The sequence below is a fragment of the Pristiophorus japonicus genome, chromosome 8, assembly GCF_044704955.1.
Source record: "Pristiophorus japonicus isolate sPriJap1 chromosome 8, sPriJap1.hap1, whole genome shotgun sequence".
In the NCBI taxonomy this organism is placed as follows: domain Eukaryota; kingdom Metazoa; phylum Chordata; class Chondrichthyes; family Pristiophoridae; genus Pristiophorus; species Pristiophorus japonicus.
The window spans coordinates 179,786,692-179,802,182 of record NC_091984.1 but is presented as its reverse complement, the minus strand read 5'-3'; the positions used below and the strand labels follow the sequence as shown (position 1 = coordinate 179,802,182).

General features: G+C 41.9%; 1 protein-coding gene across 8 annotated transcripts in view; it reads left to right on the top strand.

Annotated features, from left to right (window-relative positions):
- The window catches only part of LOC139268845 (paxillin-like), a 138,817-nt gene that overhangs the window by 104,639 nt on the left and 18,687 nt on the right, over positions 1 to 15,491 (top strand). For 7 of the 8 annotated variants that reach the window (XM_070887604.1, XM_070887608.1, XM_070887607.1 and 4 more), the window contains 7 exons: positions 1,325 to 1,551; positions 5,360 to 5,410; positions 7,151 to 7,257; positions 8,593 to 8,732; positions 11,009 to 11,210; positions 13,149 to 13,296; positions 14,403 to 15,446. In XM_070887604.1, coding sequence (XP_070743705.1) covers positions 1,325 to 1,551; positions 5,360 to 5,410; positions 7,151 to 7,257; positions 8,593 to 8,732; positions 11,009 to 11,210; positions 13,149 to 13,296; positions 14,403 to 15,446 — 1,919 coding nt within the window. The remainder of the gene's footprint in view (positions 1 to 1,324; positions 1,552 to 5,359; positions 5,411 to 7,150; positions 7,258 to 8,592; positions 8,733 to 11,008; positions 11,211 to 13,148; positions 13,297 to 14,402; positions 15,447 to 15,491) is intronic. The other variant, XM_070887609.1, reaches the window with a different exon arrangement.

Sequence of the window (15,491 nt, the reverse complement as noted above, 5' to 3'; positions counted from 1 at the left end):
ATTTTAGGAATATATGGACAGTTGTTGTGCATCTGTCTACATAGCATCGGCCGGGCAATTTCCAGACACGTTGAGATGACTTGAGTTGGCAGCAATAGTTGAGTGACTCACAGTTGCTTGTTATGCCTCCAGAGTAATACTTGGAAGGGTGCATTAATGAACAACAGTAAAAGACTGAAGGAAGCTGTGCCCTGTGGAATTATGACACATGTCTGGGCAAGATCTATCCTTCAATCTGGTGCTGACAGTGATGTGTTTATTGATTTGCTGCTGCACCTTATGGATAGATTTGTCTACTGGAATTTGGAAATTTCTGCAGTTACACTCAACTGGGGTTTCCCTTTGGATCCCTGCGTTAAGAAATGAAGGAAGTAGCAGCAAAAGTTACTAGCTTGTTGAGGGCCGCAGTAATTTTAACGTGGGTAGTACCACTTGTGTCCATCCAAGGAAAACTGAACTTCTGCATGTCTGTCCTGGTGAATGAAGAAGACCCTGGGATACGGTCCCAAAGCCTAATTAGTCGACCTTCTCAGCAAGGATGTCACCAGCAAAACCCTGACTGTCTTGTTTCACACACACATTTTGTGAAAATTTTGTTATTTGAATCTCATCAAATAAGAGCAGTTATTTGGCATTTAATATGTGAAACTTTGAGAGATTTAGTGGTTCAGAGATGCAAATCTTTAAACTTTTAAGGATACAGCTTTTTTATTAAAAAAGATGTTCATGGGATCCTAAGGCTTTATTAATGGTGTGCTAAGAGTACAAAAGTAAAAAGGGTCGAATATTGTGTCCAGTTTTGGGCACCTTACTTTAGAAAGGATATCAAGGCCAAGGAGAAGATACAAAGAGATTCACTAAGATAATTCCAGGGATGAGAATCTTTAGTTATGTGGGGATAGAAGGTAAACTGAGATTCTTTCCATCAGGAAAAAAAAGGTTCTGAGGAAATATGTTAAAGTAGTTTAAATTATGACGGGTTTTAATAACTTAAATCAGGAACAACTTTTCCCACTAGTCATCGAGTCAGTAGGAAAGGGAGAGGTTCCATGCAGCGGGTTGTAAGAACATGAATGCCCTAACAGACAGTGGTGAACAGAGACTCTAATATTTTTTAAAGGGAAGTAGATAATTATTTGAAAGAAAACATTTTAAAGGTTCTGGGGAAAATGGGACTAAGTGAACGACTCTTTCAGAGAGCTGCAGTAAGCACGATGGATTGAAAGGCTTTTTTCCGTGCTCAAAAATGCTGTGTAAAACTCAGTTTGATGGTGAATGTTTGATGTAGCAGTAACATAATTATTATCCCTCCTTTCTCTTCTAGATGCCTTGTTAGCCGACCTAGAGTCGACAACTTCACACATTTCAAAACGGCCCATTTTCATCCCGGAGGAGACCCCATACTCCTACCCAACAGGAAGCCATATTTGCCAGGAAGTATCTGTGCCCCCACCAGTACCGCCGCCTCCTTCTGCTGATGCTCTGAATGGGGTAATCATCGACACAGTCGAAAAGTGGCAATCTCCTGTTTCAAGATATCAGCACCAGCAGGTAGGTGTGAGCCAATCTTGGCCTCATGTTTCCACTTGATGCTTATTGTTCTTTGACCCCCATTCCCACTCCTCGTAACACCTGTGCGTGAATTTTCCATCCTGTCTGAATTTGAACACACTGTATACATTCCTTGAAGCTCCTTTTGCTCCTCCTTCTATGGAGTATTAATAGAATGTGCACATGAATATAGTAAAATGTACCACAGATTTGGATTGTCCTGGGTTGAGTAGGCCTCTCCCATCAAGTTATTCAGTATAGCTGCGATCCTTTGCTGAACATCATAAGGTCATTGCAGTTTCACTGCCTGTAATGTGGGAAAATTAATGCGTCTTTAAAGCCGCCTTGTAATAACTAAGCTCCATCAGCAGGCATTTTGTAATTGTTTCCTGAAAAATGGGAAAAGCCATCTTTGATGTATGGTGCTGTTTTGTGTCATCTGAAAGGATTTCATTTCTTTGATGGAGGAGGGGGGGGGAAGAAAGGCTGTTTATTGTGCCTCAATTGGAGATTAAATACAGCAGTGAAATTTTATGAACAGCTAAAATGTGAGTGTTCTGTGTACCAATATATGATTTAAACTTTGGGGATTGTGACTGTGACACACATGATGAAATGCGATTCATAGTGTTCAGCAGGAGTATAGCACGGATCACATGGCGGTGACTGGTGTAGAACATGGGGGAGGGTTTGGCGTATGACTGGAGGTTTAATAGATTGAAAGGGTAACTACAAAATCTACCACAGGTTTGGATCTCTAAGTTTAGTACTATTTCCCACTGAGTCATTCTGAATGGCTTCCATGCTTCAGAGAACAGAGTAAACTTGGAGCAACTCAGCATCACTGTCAGTACCCAGGAAGAACAATCCTTCTTTAAAATTACTTTTTAATGACAAATGGTCGAGTTCCATTAGCAGTGTCAAGTGTTGGTGACTGTACTGTAACAGATACTGAAGTGATAATGGCACAGTGGTTGTCAGACTAAAATTTTTTTTACAGCCTTCTATGTTCCACTTAGTGGTTTTGGAACAAATTATTATTTAAATGAGGAGCTACAGAGGGATCTGGGGGGTCCTTGTACATAAAACACAAAAGGTTAGCATTCAGGGACAGCAAGTAATTAGGAAGGCAAATGGAATGGAGAATAAAAGTAGGGAAGTCTTGCTACAACTGTACAGTGAGACCACACCTGGAGTACTGCGTACAGTCTGGGAGGGATATACTTGCATTGGAGACAGTTTAGAGAAGGTTCACGAGGTTGTTTCCTGAGATGAAGGGGTTGTCTTATGAAGAAAGGTTGAGCAGGTTGGGCCTATATTGCAGTTTAGAAGAGTGAGAGGTGATCTTATTGAAACATATAAGATTCTGAGAGGGGTTGACTGGGTAGATGCAGAGATGATGTTTTCCCTCGTGGGGGAATCTAGAACTAGGAGGCATAGTTTCAGAATAAGGAGCCGCCCATTTAAAACTGAAATGAGGAGGACTTTCTTCTTGGAGGGTTGTGAATCTTTGGATTTCTCGACTCCAGTGAGCTGTGGAGGCTGGGTCATTGAATATATTTAAGGTGGAGATAGACAGATTTTTGAATGATAAGGGAGTTGAGGGTTATAGAGAGCATGTAGGGAAGTGGAGTTGAGGCCAAGATCAGATCAGCCATGATCTTATTGAATGGCGGAGCAGGCTCGAGGGGCCAAATGGCCTACTCCTGCTCCTATTTCTTATGTTCTTATGGAGGATTTGAAATGCTGAAACCACAAGGCATATTCTCTAGAGGGGCTTCTCAAGCATTGCCTCCCTGGAAATTTGGATTTTTGACATTTTTGGTGCAATGCCTACTACTTTGGGATAGACTTTTATAGATATATAAATATCTACTGCTGTAATATCTGTTTCTCTTTACTCTCAATTTCTCTTCACCTGTGTCTCTGGTTTGCTACTTCCTTAATCAGTTATTTCTTACCTCTTGTCTGGCATCATCTTGAGCACTCGCATGTCATTCTAAAAGTTATATGGATTTATACAGGGTCCGCATGTGCTGTACCAAAGAATGCATTTTGATGGCAAGAGATGTAAATTAACCAATGGCTGAGTTGGAGTGAATGATTGGACATAAGCTTCATTTCCCACTTTGAAGTGACAGATACCAAGGGGAGTTTAAGCACAACTTGTATTATAATTGATGCCAGCAGCAATTTAGTCCTAGCATGGCTGCAGGTGAGACGAGTCTCACAAAGGAATCCTCTAGACCTTGTGTCAAAGGGAGTGTAATTCTATGAGATTGTGAATGGGGAAGGGATGTGGGCAAAATGGAATGTGAATGCAACATCAAGTGTTGAAGGGGATTGTATTGCCGATAGTCTGGTGACTAGCAACAGGCTACTAAAATCTTGTCACTTTATGCCTCTGAAATGTTTCTTATGCAACGATAAAGGGGAGGCAGTGAATGTTGTATGGATTAATTTCCAGAAGTCACTCGATAAAGGTGCCACATAAGCGACTTGTGAAAATTGAGGCAAGTGACATTAAAAGGAATGTAGCCTCGTGGATGGGGAGATGGTTAGGGAACAGAAAGTCAAGAATAGGAGTACATGGATAGCTTTCGGATTGACAGGATTTAGGTAGTGATGTGACCCATGGCTCTGAGCTGTGACCCTCCTTCTGTTCATTCAGAGAAGTGATTTGGACATACGGACAAGGGGAATTATATTGAAGTTTTCTGATGATGCCAAATTACGGGGCATAGCAAACTGAGGAAGATGCAGGAGATTTCAGATGGACGGAGACTGAATAGTAGGCCGATTAGTGACTTGATATAGTTCAATGCAGAGAAATGTGAAGTGATATATTTTGAGAAAAAGAACAGTGAAGGAAATATACTGTAAATTGTAGAAATTCTTAACAATGGAGGAACAGAGAGATCGAGGGATGCAGGTACATGGATCTTTAAAGGTGGAACTGCAGGTGGAAAAAGCAATAAAATTCTGCATTTTTTCACGGGAGAATTGAATGTGAAAGTAAGAAAATATATTTAACAAGACCACATTTGGGGTATTACATGCTGTTCTAGGCACCCCATTACCAGATGGATATTACAAACACAGAAATAGCACAGCAAGGATTTGCAAGAATGATATCAGTGGTTTGAAGAGAACTTGGGATTTTTGCACAGGAACAGAGAAGATTAAATGGGATCTGACAGGTTTTCATGACCATCAAAGACTTTGAGAGGGTAAATAGTGAGTCACTGATTGGCAAATCAGTAAGAAGGAAAAACTCAGGATTATGCCACAGGAACAAAGAAGCAATTTAGTATCATTTTTTCCACAGTGTAGGTTATTAGAGCATGGAGTAAAAACAAAAAATCCTGACATACACAGCAGGTCTGTCAGCATGTGTAAAGGGAAAAGACAGATTAATATTTTAGGTGCAACCCTTCGCTAGAACTGAGAAGCTTACTTTCCCTTCATAGATGCTGGCAAATCTGTTGTCTATTTCCAGCAGTTTCTGTTTTTGTTTCAGATTCCTAGAACTTGCAGTTATTTCCTTTTTATTTATAATTATTGGAACATGGAATGTTTTATCACAAGTGGTTATTGAAGCCAAGACTATAACTGTGCTTAAAAGAGATTGGATAAATATTTGAAAATGGATAATATAAAAGGATACAGAGAATTGGGATTACAGTAGAATATAGTTGAAGAACTAGCTCTAGCATAGATGCAGTCAGAATAGCTTCCTTCTGTGCTGTAATTTATATGATTCTATGTCTGATATATATAGATTACACACTTTTTCTTGCTTTTGCAGGGTTACCAAGAAGAGGTCTCCCCTTCTACTGGAGTGACCAACTCTCCCAAGGTACAGCCTGGATTGTCCTGTAGCCAGGTCACAGATTATGAGATTGTCTGAAAGTTATCGATTATTTTGGTTCTGTGCTTCTAATGTGATATATTCAGATTTTGGCTATTCCCTGCTCCTCTCCCTCTCTCCCCCTTCATCCCTCTCTTCTCCCTTCTTTCACCTTTTCCCTGTTGGGGTAGAAGAAAGATTTCTCTTCCTCAAAGTGGACTCCCTGATGTAAGGAATCGATACCCGCCCTCTTATAGCGACCACGGAATCACTCAGATGAAAACTTCGATTCAACCAGTTTTTATTCAAGCATTCTAGGGAAGGGTTCCGATGAACACTTCTTGGAACAAAGGTTTTACACTTACAGTTGTATATTTTTCGAGGTGTGCGACCCTCCTACAAAACCACCGATTGGCCGACTGCTGTCAGTGAAGTTACATTGATTTGTTGACCCTTGTCAGACTGACTCTGGTTCTTCCCCACCTGTCCATCTCCCATTACATGTCGCCCACCCGGAATGTGTTATTCAGTGGTATCAACTTTGCCTCAGTTCCTCATGACGTGTTGATTAACTTTGTTTTCCAAGGTGGTGCCTCCTTATTTCTCTCCCAAGAACTCTAGTCAAAACTACCAGTCAATACCATCCGGTTCCCATGCTGCTATAATCTATATTCCCAAACATTTTACTGTCCTTGTTCTGTACTGAATATGTAAGTTTCCATGAGTCTGTACTAAGGTTAATACAACAGATCAAGCTTTGCTGCGTAGCAAGCTTTGCTGCTTCTCCTTCTTAAAACCCATTCAAGCAAGTGTATAAGCGTGCTTTACATACGTAAGCGAGTTTTACATACAATGTAGACCATGTGTCAGATCAACTCACTACCTTCAGTATCCACTTTAGTGACCATTTGTTATCTCCTTACATCCCCATCTCACCATCACCCTCTCTTCTCCTCCTCCCCATGGAAAATTGGCACGCACACCCCTCTTTACAGTTGTGGGCTAAACTTTCCTGTTTGTCCATCATTGGCTGTGCCCAGGCAACACAATAGCTGCAGGCGCAGGACCAGGAAAACGTACCCATGCACCTCATCAGAAGTAAAATGGTGAAATGATTTACATCAACATTTTTGTATCCCAAAGGTTATAGAAACTGATTTATGTCTTGATCATCAGAACATTTTGATGCTTTAATTATCCCTGGAGGAAGGCGAGTCAGATCTAAAGCTATTCATTGTTCTATGTTGCTGCATGTAAGTGCCAAAACTGAAATAGTGCAAGATCCAACTTTTTACAGTGTTGCAATAAATTGCTAAAAGCCCCAAGGTGCTTTGTCTCACATTCAAGATTCCAGCTGCCTGCATATACAAGGTTGCAATTCTGAGCCACACCTCATTAACCGCTACCTTGCCACAGTCCATTTAATTCATTTTATTTGGATGGAGGAGTGGTACCCGAATCAGGGATAAACTGTAGATTTGAGCTGCAGTGATTCAGTCTTCTGAATTCATTTCTCATTTTAAGAATAAAAGGAAACTTGGGAATATTATTTTTTATGGTGATGGAAACTGAATGCTACCAGTTCTCTCCGTCAAAGCACAAAACTAAATTGTAGGAAATTTTGGAGTTATGTATATTCTTCAATCTCAAGAAGCCTGTAACTCCTACATTCTGCTGTATTTGAAAACCATTTCTCTGAATTTCATTATTACTGTTCTCATTACTGAATATTCTGGGTTCTCATTTCAGCCACAGCAGCAGACCTACCCCTCAAATGTGAAAGGCAGCTCCTCTCTCACCCGAGACTCTGTTAGTCCTCCTGTCCCACGTTCCTCTGAGGAAGACCACGTTTACAGGTACTCAACTTGGATGAGTCCCCCATTTTAAGTGGCGTGGTAGATGCTCCAATAGCAGTTTCCTCTCTCAACAGCATGAAAGCACCTAACTCAGAAGGGCCCTTCTCCAAGCAGACTGATGGATATGGACTCCCTCTCTAAGTAGTGTGACAGACAGGGACTTCCTCCCTCAGCATTTGGGTGATACTGAAGCTCTATATCAAATTAGAGGGACAGTGATAGTCTTAAACAAGGACTGCTTCATTAAATGGAATGACAGTGATAAACTTGGATTGCCTCTTTGAATAGAGTCACAATGATAGACAAGCACTGCCTTTTTAAACAGAGTGACATTGACAGCTGAAACAGATCCATTTCCAGATAATGTATCCTAAAATGGAGCTGAGTGGATAATGGATGAGCAATCAAAGTCTTGAGAAACTTGCATATAGCCTCGTAAGTGGAAACATTTATCATGCTTCCTTGCTAACCTTGCCGTGCTCAATTTCTAATGTTAAAAATAATGTACTATCTATAAGCAAATTTATTGTTTAGTAGCATGTGTGGGGTTGTTAAAATTCTCTTCAGAATAATGAGACAATACAACAATAACTTGTATTTATATGACGCCATTAATACAATAAACATCCCAGAGTGTTTCACAGAGGAGAGATAGATGACCAGCAGTAATCTGAGAATTAGGGAGATGACTAAAAGCACAGTTAGACGGGTTTTGGACTATCTTGAAGGAGAGGAGAGAGCTAAAGGGTTTTGGGGAGGGAACTCCAGTGGGCAGAGCCATGATTGTTAAGAGGTCTGTCACCAATGGTGGGCCAAGGATGCTCAGGAGTCCAGAGTCAGACAAACTGAAAAATAGTGCTGAAGGAATTTGTATAGAGTCAGGGCAGGGTGATGCTTGTGAGATGACCATTAAATGTAAGGCATCAGCTGATTTATTCAATTATTGTCTATTTGATATTGTAACTTGACACAGGTTAGTAAGTGGCATCCTCACCATTTGAGGTTTGGGGCCATTTACCCTCATGAAGGAAAATAGTGCCTTCCGGTGAATGTCATCAGCAGCCATGTTTTTTGACTAAGTTAGTTTGAAACCGTGCATGGCTGTATACCTGACGGAAACATGACACGTTGTTTCATGTTTCATGACAAACATGATGTGCAAGTTATATTGAGAACACAGCCACTTCAACTTTACTCCCGGTTATGTAATCTGGTGTTGATGATGGTGTTGGACTGTGTCAGTGCTAATGTTCAAGCAAGGTATCTAGTACCGTACCATGTGATTCATCCTGCTGAGCTTTCAGATAACGGCCACTTATTTTGTCACTCATGCAGCTTCCCCAATAAAACAAAGTCCGCAGAACCTTCACCGATTGTCATGACTGCTTCACTGGGCAGCAACCTCTCAGAACTGGATCGTCTCCTACTGGAACTGAATGAGGTGCAGCACAACCCGCCCAGCAGCTTTGCAACAGGCAAGTATTTTATGTAATATATGCGGGGAACATCTGCACTCCCAAGCAGTGTCTCAGTTTGTTTTTATCCAGTTCTTTCGAAAGATCCATGCTTCAGTGCAGTGAGAGAGAGAGAAAGTGTCCTTTTTCTGTTTACTTACCTTCTTTCTTCTCTCCCACACACTGCCCTCCACTGTTTCAGTGATGTTCATAAAATCATAGAAATTTACAGCACAGAAGGAGGCCATTTCGGACCATCGTGTCCACGCCAGCCGACAACGAGCTATCTTGCCTAATCCCACTTTCAAGCTCTTGGTCCATAGCCTTGTAGTTTATGGCACACCTCGTGCACATCCAAGTACTTTTTAAATGTGGTAAGGGTTTCTGCCTCTGCCACCCTTTCAGGCAGTGAGTTTCAGACCCCCACCACCTTCTGGGTGAAAACATTTCCCCTTAAAGCCCTCTAAACCTCCTACCAATTACTTTAAATTTATGCCCCTCTACTAAGAGAAATAGGTCCTTCCTATCCACTCTATCTAGACCCCTCAATTTTATACACCTCAATCAGGTCTCCCCTCAGCCTCCTCTGTTCTAAAGAAAACAAACCCAGCCTAACTAATCTTTCCTCAAACATTAATGCCCTAAAGAATATGGGAAAAAATATTACTTCCATGGGGATACTAAATTATTATCTATAGAAAAATACAATTTCCTAAGAGGTGTAGACTCCAAGCTGCATTGTAGTACCAAGTCAGATGGCAGCAGGACATAGAACTTGCTGTTGTGCTTGAACTGAATCCCGTACTGTTTAACATAAGGCTGGGGGTAAGTGGAGAGTGTGGAAAGGTTTTCTTTTGAAAATTGCGCACAAGGGTAGAAAGAATATAGAGCACAAAGGCCATTTTTTAGAATTGAACAGATGAATTTTTTTCTACTGGAGTATGAGTCACTTGTGAGACTGTAAATTAATTTGGAAGTCTCTGCATGAAGAATTAAAGTATAATGTCGACTGGTTGCTCCGATATTTAATCTCTATTTATGTAGTCTTTGAGAAATACAAATTTTTAACTGTAAGACTGATTATTGCTGAATTGAAAATGTCCAGTCGCTTCGCTAGGTCTCCGAGGCCCAAGAACCATTCTTCCTCTGTGGTGGGGGTGGGTCAGATGGCCAGTTCCCATGCTTTTGCCAGCGTTGTGGCAAAATTAGCCACTACGAAATACATGAAAGTTGTCCACAGGAAAGTGCCTTGCTTCAGCTTGAAACTTCTCCTGCAGCACAACTGAACTTGGCATGTGAGAAATTGTGCAAATCTGAAACTCCATTGTACTACTCTTTGACCACAGTATGTTGTGGCACCAGCTTTCTGCACCATTGCCCTGCCCTACGTCATCAGATTTTGGAGAAATCTTAGTGGAGAATTACAGTTTAATTTTACCTCTCACTTCAGCTCGCTTGGACAGCACACTGTAAAGTGGCTGTGATTTCAGATCCTTCTGGATCAATGCACTTGCTCCACTGTTTGTTAGTGCTCAGTCAGCACCTGCAGATCCCCACAGTGCTTCCAGTCATGCCACCCTGGGAACTTAGCGAGCTAAGGCCTAGCACATACTCTCTTTTTTTTTTTTAAACAGAACACTTTACATCATTTTGTAGTATTTTACCTTTGAATCAAAGGTTGGGGGTTCAAGTCCGAGTACAGTCTCAAGTACAAAATCTAGGCTAATGCTTCAATGGGTTATTGAGGATGTGCTGCATTACAAGAAGTGCTATCGTCCAAATGAGACATTAAACCAATGCCCTATCTGTCAGCTCAGGTGGATGTAAAAGATCCCACTGCATTATCCCCATGTCCTATCTGATATTTTTCCTTTAACCAACAACACCAAAACAGATTATCTGGTCATTCGTTCAGTTGCTATATGTGGAACCTTCAAAGTGTGTAAATTGGCTGCTGCAATTACCTACCAGGATTCAGAAGGAAGAAAGTTCTTAAATTTGAGATAATCCAGCATTTAGAGAAAGAAAATCATTATTTTTGAGTTACTGCACTTCAGAAGTAATCCACAGGTTGTAAAGCTCTGTAGGCTGTCCCAAGGAATTGATGAAGTGCTAATATAAATGCAAGTACTTTCCCTACATGGGCAAGAATGAGATATGGTGATCTCCAGAGGCAGCTACCATGGGGCTAGTTAAATGGCGCTTTTGGTAAATTCTGATTAAGGATAGTTTTAAATCAAGCTTGAGCTATTGGCTGCGTTGTGATTGAATCTTATTGTTTATCTGTCCTTCCTCAGATGAGTCCAGCCGCAGCCCCCATCCTGCTCCAGTGACTGGCTCTCAATACACTGGTCAGGAAAATGGAACTCAAGTAGGGAAGAAAGTGCCTCCCCCAACAAAAGAAAAACCCAAGAGAAACGGGAGCCGAGGAATTGAGGATGTGCGGCCTAGTGTAGAAAGCTTATTAGATGAACTGGAGAGCTCAGTTCCCAGTCCAAGGTATGTGTTCGTGTTGTTCTCCTGCAAGTAAACTGAAAGATCTACAGATCTAACCTCGATTCCGCTATACTGCTGTAAAACTGTAATTCACCCACAATGCCTCTGCTGTTTTTTCTGTGATTCATCATCCAGCCACTTTACTGCAATAAATGATATTGAGTGATTGGCCATTTCAGGCTAGTGAGGTTTAGTAAGTGTGTGTTCAGATTTTCATAGATCTCACGAAACATTGCTAGATTATTAGAATGGGAATTCTCTCAATTTTATTATTCCTCAAATACCACAAGTAAGGTAAACTGTGGTAATTGGTGGGATTTCTGACCCCATTTTTGAAAGAGAAGGGAGTCTTTTGAATGATAAAGGAGTCATGGTTTATGGGGAGCAGGCAAGGAAGTGGAGTTGAAGCCAAGATCAGATCAGCCATGATACTGAATGGGGGAGCAGGCTCGAGGAGCCAAATGGCCTACTCCTATTTCTTATGTTCTTGTGTCCAAGAGACTTTATAAGCACCCAATTTTCTTCAAATGTGCACGCTATAAGTGAATCTTTGTTGGCAAGTAGTCCTTAGATCTTTTGACTTTTCTGTTCCACTGTAAATACTGAAAGTCATTTTCTCATGTCTCCTATAAATCCAGGCTTTGGGGTGGGGGGGGGGGGGGCGGTGGGGCTGAGGGGGGTGCGGCTGGAGGAGATTACAGAGATATGGAGGGGCGAGGCCATGGAGGGATTTGAAAATAAGAATGAAAATTTTGAAATCGAGGCATTGCTTAACCGGAAGCCAATGTAGGTCAGTGGGCACAGGGGTGATGGGTGAGCGGGACATCAGCCAGAACGAAACTTCAACTAATGTTCAGAAAGATACTCCAGAAATTATTGCCAAGACTGCTTCTTATAACCATATCGCAACACCTCAAATATATTGCATTTAGCACTTCTGTTTTCAGATTCAGTGTAATATGGATTCTCAAAGCAATTCATACTGGATGTCTTTAAAAGTAAAAAGCATATATTACAGTATCAACTATGGCAGTAGAATAGGAATCTGATTGAGTGTGAATCTAGGTCTGTACTTTAATCCAGTATTTATTGATAGAATGCAAACAGTTTGTATGTGGGTAAATGCAATATATATGCTTCATGTTAAGCAAGATTCCCCCCCCCCCCCCCCACTCCCATGCCCAGAAAATTGGCCCCGCCACCCAGTTACCTGCTGAGAATTATTTAGGCCTTCAGTGCCTCCAAATGAGTAAGTCTGCAACCTGTCCCAAAATCCTATTCAACCTTTTTAATGAGCAAAATTTCAGCTGCCCCTCACCCAGCCCACTCACCGCACTCCATTTCCCCTTTTACAGTAACCGCTCAACTCATCAATCATAGCCACCACACCCACCGGCTAGATTGTACCTCCCTGATGATTGGTGTTCTATGCCTCAATCCCCCTATCCCCAATGATCTGAATTTTCCTTCAGTGACACTCGGCCTTCTCCACCCCTCTCCATTCCTCACTCCCTCTTCCCCTTCCTATACTCTGTACCCTCCTGTTCCATTGTTTTCTCCTTTCTCCCTAACTGCCTCGTGTCGCCTTCCACCCCACTTCCTATTTACCTCCTCTTCCTCCTCTCCTTCCCTGTGCTCCCTCACATTAGTTCCATTATCTCTCGCCCTCTAACCTTGCTTGAGCTGAAAATTTAAAAATGGGTCTTGACTACCTGTGTGCAATACTGCAGGAGACAAACTAATTTATATATAACATTCTTTAGGTCTGCTTGATTGAGCATACACCATTTTTGTTTCAGTTTAAATTTAAATTGAATCTGCGCACAGTGTTTGAATGCAGGCGGCAAACTTAATTTCAACGCAAGCACTGCATTCCATCAAGAGTACGTTATGGTGTGTTGTAGTTCCGGATGATGCTGACTAGTTTGGTCTCGTTTGCAGTCCTGCGACAGCTGTGTCTCCAGTGGAAGGGCCGACCTCTCAGCGTGACACTCCTAGCCAGCAGCAGGCGCGCATTTCTGCATCCTCAGCAACGCGTGAGCTTGATGAGTTGATGGAATCCCTCTCTGAATTCAAGGTCCACGGCAATGTGAGTGTAACCAAATTTTTGTCCTTGCTGAGTCCAGTACCAGCGTGCAAAAGTCAGCCAAAAGCATTTTGTTTCGTGGGCAGCCCCTGTGAGTTGTGTGAAAGCTGTTTTGAATATTGTAAATGCAGCTGACGGGAAGGTGTAGCCAGCGGCAAGCACCTGTTACTTATCAAAGCAACGGGAAAGTGTTCATGAAAAAGTCTGTTTGCTGCATTTTAACTTGGGGGAGAATATCTGAAGCTAATTTTTAATGAGGTTTTGGTGGTTATTTACTGGAGCAAGACTTTATCTGGAGCTCTGTTGATAAACAGTCAGGAAGATGTCTCCTCCATCCTGCTGAAGAGAGTGTGCTAGACATGGCTGCTTCATTCAAATGATTATTAACGATGTCATAACTGGAATTTGTTGAATGCAACATGTGTTTTTCTGCAATTTAGCATTTTTGAGGTTATATGTATGTAACATGAGCTTAGAAGAAATCAAACTGAGTTAGCTTTGAGCTGTTTATCAACCTGTTCTCTCGATTGTGTAAAAAAGCATTCAGTACTCCATTTTGCATTGATTATTTGTTTTAGGTAACCGTAGCAAAGGTAGGCATGTAGAAAAGAGGTGGCAACAGGAATGCAGAGACAGATTGGACAAGAGATGTCTGTCAAGAGGATACAGTACGGAATGGGGCGTGAGGGTATGAAAATGAGGGTATGCATTACAGGATGGGGCATGAGGCATAGGGCGAATACAGGCATGGGAGATGGGTTGTGAGATACAGAACCAATGAAATGTAGGATAGGGCACAAAATATTGGAATGGATAGCATGTGGGAGAATGCAGTGTGGGATATGCTTGAGGTGTTGGAATGGATGGGGAATGAGGTGCTGGGGAATACAGTGCAGGATGGGCCATGATCACTAGAAGAATGGATAGATCATTGAATGGCTGGGGGGGTGGTCGCAGGATATTAGTACTAGGGTGAATGGAATGTGTGCGTCCCTCGGCAGGGGACAGTTAGAGACAGGAATGGGTCATTAAAATCTTCTTTTATTTTCTCTCTCATTCTCCTGTATTTCATTTTTCTGTTCTTTCTGTTACTCCTTTCCTCAATTTAGGCTGGTACTGTAAGCCCTATAAGTTTTGAACCAGATGAAAAGTGGGAAACATCTCCAAATGCCCTGCTAGTGTCCACTGCTGCCCAATCTGTCATTACTCCATCAACAACTGGGGTGCTGTTGCCCATGCTACGCAATTCTCAGTTTATGCTCAATGGTACAGATTTACCCTCTCCACTCCCAAGAACACCCAGTCCGCTGGAGCTGCTGCACATTGATGAGGAGCCTAGCCCTTTACATCCATCTGCTACTACATTACCTAACCCTCCCACTCCATCGCATGACCATCCAGTGCTTCATTCATCTGTCTTTTTTGCATCAACTTCATCTAATGCAAATTCAAAACTGGATACTGATGTTTTTCCGTCAGTGATGCCACCCATTTCAATACCTCCTGTGCCACGTACCACCACCCTCAAGGATGTGCAGATAGTGGGAAGTGATAAAAAATATTGGAACCAATTCATTATCACTGAAGTGAAAGGTGAAATTATGTCGAGTTCTTTAAATGGCACTGAAGCTGAGAGGCCCATGTCAAAACAAACATTGACTTCAGGTACTGGACAGCAGGAGAGTGCTACATCCTTGATTACTGACTTTGCTGAGATGAATGAAGCCTTAGATAAGCTGTTGTCCTTATATCCTGAGGCTATGCCAGAGGAGCATGTGAGGTCCAAACAAGAGGTCCTTGAAGCTACGGTGGTGTCAGTGGAGAGACCGTTGGTGTGTTTTGGTACTATGGAACTTTCCTCCTTGAATATGGAGGCGAATGGGAAACCACAGTATCAACAGAGTATCACACAGGGAGCCAAACCCGGAGGAGAAGATTCAACAAAATTACTCGGTGTAAGCAAGTCATGTGAAAGACCCATATTACAGGCAACACTGCAGCAACAGAAACCAAGAAAGGAAATGGAGCTCGAACAAAGTGATGCGAATTACTGTTCACCACATCATCAACCCAGTGAGAAAATGCAAGACGAGCAGTTTGATTTACCTCCAGTTCAAATACTCTCAGTGGAACGAATTTCTACTTCTCGTCAGGCAGGCAGAAAACTTGAATGTGGAATGTTTTACAGAGATTTATGG